The sequence below is a fragment of the Abrus precatorius genome, unplaced genomic scaffold (assembly GCF_003935025.1).
Source record: "Abrus precatorius isolate BTA unplaced genomic scaffold, Abrus_2018 Scaffold10, whole genome shotgun sequence".
Lineage (NCBI taxonomy): Eukaryota > Viridiplantae > Streptophyta > Magnoliopsida > Fabales > Fabaceae > Abrus > Abrus precatorius.
The window spans coordinates 9,414,440-9,418,040 of NW_020874292.1; the positions used below are offsets into that span (position 1 = coordinate 9,414,440).

At 31.8% G+C, this 3,601-nt stretch overlaps 1 protein-coding gene across 1 annotated transcript; it reads right to left on the reverse strand.

Moving 5' to 3' along the window:
* Positions 1 to 1,157: 1,157 nt before the first annotated feature.
* On the reverse strand, positions 1,158 to 2,797 carry LOC113852548 (transcription factor MYB61-like). Its single transcript, XM_027482854.1, has 3 exons — positions 2,454 to 2,797; positions 2,210 to 2,339; positions 1,158 to 2,104 (listed from the first exon to the last, which is right to left on the reverse strand). Exons 1-3 carry the CDS (start codon positions 2,584 to 2,586, stop codon positions 1,306 to 1,308), a joined length of 1,062 nt encoding a protein of 353 aa, XP_027338655.1. The 5' UTR covers positions 2,587 to 2,797; the 3' UTR covers positions 1,158 to 1,305.
* Between the last annotated feature and the right edge of the window lie 804 nt (positions 2,798 to 3,601).

A 3,601-nucleotide genomic window follows, 5' to 3' on the forward strand; every position in this document is an offset into this window, starting at 1 on the left:
GCATCGTTCATAATACCATAAGTCACGATAATCTTATTATTCAAACTCTGCCACCGCTTCAAATTGCTCACCGTTCATATTTTATACATGTGATGTGTGTATATGCATCAACGTGTATATATTCAGAGACGCACGAGCGTGTGGGACACTATCAACCCAAAGGGTCATGGGATTTTTTATTTTTTAATTATTTTCGATAAGGTATGGGGTTTTCTTCGTCAAATTTTCTTTTGAAATTTCACAAGTCTTTACCGTATTGATTCCGCTAAAGTAACAATCATATTCCTGTCTACATATATAGGACTTCCAATCACTGCATCGTAGCTAATAACAAAGTGACAAGCACCCTTTAATATTATATTTGATTATTTCAGTCTTTGACCAGCTTCTCTGGTGGACAACAAAAAGTAAGCCCCGACAAGGACCATACTTTAAAAAAATAAAAAATGGACAAATTATATTTATACAAAAAATATATATAAAAATTATACAACATAAAGGGTTGAAAAGAAAGAAATAATATAAGATAAAATGATTGGTATTATAGAAATTAATAAAGAAAAAAGTATAATAAAAAGTGCTATATGAATTTATGAATAATATTTGCCGTATATCCCAATTTTTGGGGTATATAAGGTGAAAAGGAGCTGAAGATAAGAAGAAAAAAGAAAAGAGAAAGAGAAAAATGTTTAAAAAATGAGATAAAAATATTAAATAAGTGTATCAATATAATTTTCAAAATTTTATTAGTTTTGTTAATATTAGTTCTTAAAGTTAAATTTAAATAAGTAATTAATTAATAATAAAATTTTATTAAAAATAAAAATATTTATTACATTTTATATTTTTACTATAATAAATATTTTTTACTGTTATTAATTATTTAAACTCAATTTTAAAAGTTATCAAAACTATAAATTTATTTTATTGTGGTTGTATAGAAAGAAAATGAGATCATATATATATACATACACACATTTATGTATGTAGATAGATAGGCACTATATCTGTACGTAATAATTAACTAGTTGGACATATGGAAAGGTTATGACCACAAAATATTAGCTTCACTCATTAATCAGCAATAATCGTCATTCAAACTTCTGTTGATGAAAACAGATACATCAATAGGAAAAACAAAGATATGCGGAGGGGGATGGGGATGATCTCAATTCTCAAATCTTTTGCTAGAAATTTCCTGTGCTGTCAACTTCTTTCTATGTTTTCTACCTTGTTTCAACTTTCAACGATAGAAAGAGTTCAAAAAATAATAACAAAAAAATTAAAAATAAAAGAATTTACAGTTCAAATCTGCTGGAACACATCAAAATTTGCTCCCGTTAGATCCTCTGATAGTGACATTAACGAATAGTTAGTGAAGTCTATTGAGTTCTGACTCAGCATCTGTGCTTCTTGCCACGAACCTGTCTTGAACTCTTCAGATTTTACTGCATTGACTTGAAACTGTAACAAAGGATCCAACTTGTTCTCACCATCCCATGAAAACCCAGCATTTTCCATCATGCTACTCATTTGACACCCTGCATAAACACTCATGCTTGAGCTATTGCTGGAACTTTCCTTCATTAAAAAAGAACTGATTTTAGAACATGAGTTGTTATCTGAAAACTCTCCCACCGACACGTGTCCATGGTCAGAACTATCTAGGCATGGCATTGAAGAAAATCCATAGCTTGAATTGGTTCCCGCCTGGTTAAGGCTTGAATCATAACCACACTGATCAGCAACACCCATTTGGAATTCAAAGTAGGACAAAGGGTCCAATGCAGGCTTGCTCATGAAAACTTCACTTGAAGCTTCTTTTACAGTTAACCCACCATCATAATATTTTGAATTGTTCATCACAAGTGGTGAACCCTGGCAGGAAGCTAAAAGTCCTTGAGACACTGGCATTAGCATAGGTGGTGGTGTATCGGTGCTTTCTTTCTCTTCCTTTATTTGATGGTCTTCATTGTTTAAGAGGGGCTTGTGTGTCGCAGGGTCAATCCCTTGCTTCATTAGCTTCTTCTTCAAACATGAATTCCAAAAATTTTTAATCTCATTATCTGTTCTCCCTGGCAACTGTGCTGCAATTTGAGCCCACCTGAACATTGGAAAATAACCATTTCAATTAATAAACCTATTACAATTACAAGCATTAACATATATTAATAATTTATATATGTATCACTGAATGTATTATACTTACCTATTTCCTAGAACTTCATGGAGACTAATGATAAGATCCTCCTCCTGTTGAGAGAACATCCCTCTCTTCAAATCAGGCCTTAAATAGTTTATCCATCTCAATCTGCAACTCTTTCCACACCTTTGTAGTCCTGCAATTCATAAAGTGAGTATTTTATTTTCTGAATTTTGATTAACAAGAGATAAGGAAAGAAGAAAAGAAGATGGGGTATTAATTTGGTACGTGTTATGTATAATTTAATTACCAGCTTGTTTGGGAACTGAACTCCAGCACCCAACACCAAATCTTGTTATGTAATTGAATAGCTTCTCATCTTCTTCAGGGGACCATAAACCTTTCCTTAGTTTTTGCTTTAAACAACAGGAATGGCGACCCATGTGTGCGAGGACAGTGGGAAAAAGGACACAAAGGACAGTGTGTTTTCTTAATTATGGAGGAAAGGCTCTCTGAACTATGAAGTGCTCACTGGCTCTATATAGTGAAACATTACCCGTGTGCTTGTGTCAGTGAAACGTTTCAGGAGGTGGAAACATGTGTGTGTTGTTATGTGGAGAAGGGTAAAACTCCGCAACTAATTGTGTTGATTTAAAGAGAAGAGGGTGCAAATCATACTTAGGATTCAAGTTATGAAAGAGAGAGAGAGAGAGAGAGAGGCCTGAAGAGGAAGGTGAAGCAATCAAGTGGGATTTACGCAAATCCGGTGCTGCTTTTGCATTGGATTGGATTGATTTTTAAGATATCGCTATTTCTAGAAAAATTATAAAAAAAAAAGTACTATTAATAAAGTATAACAGCTCTATGAGCGTGTATTATACAATTGTAATATTTCAGTATCAACATACTATCTATTTCGGCTTATACCTTGTCTGTATCTGGTTATAGCTATTCTGAATTTGGGACTTAAAACTCAATTAAACTTCTTCACCCCTTTTTTAGATGCGTTTGATGGATTTCAGCCTTTATCTCTTTCTACAATCTGACCCATATTATTGTCAATTGAGCCACACACTGTGTGTGTTTATCAACGTTCTATTTCATGCTGTATTTAATATTTAATTCTTATATATCCTTCTTTTAATTTTTCTGTTTTTATATGCATAATTCAAAAATATTTTTAAAATTAAAAGAAACAAAAAATTTACTTAATATAAGAAATATAAAACATTTTCCTGTACTGTATATGTGAGGGGGAATACAGTTAAGCGTTTATAAAATATATTTACTTTTTCTTTATTAATTATCAATCAAGTACTATCGCTTAACTCTAACTTCTTTTTTTTCTAAAAGGTTAAATTTTTCTGATCTAGATAAAAAATATCTTATACAGGAAATGATTTTATTCAGTAGGATCATAACTTAAAATAACTGATTAAACTGTAATATTAATGTTAT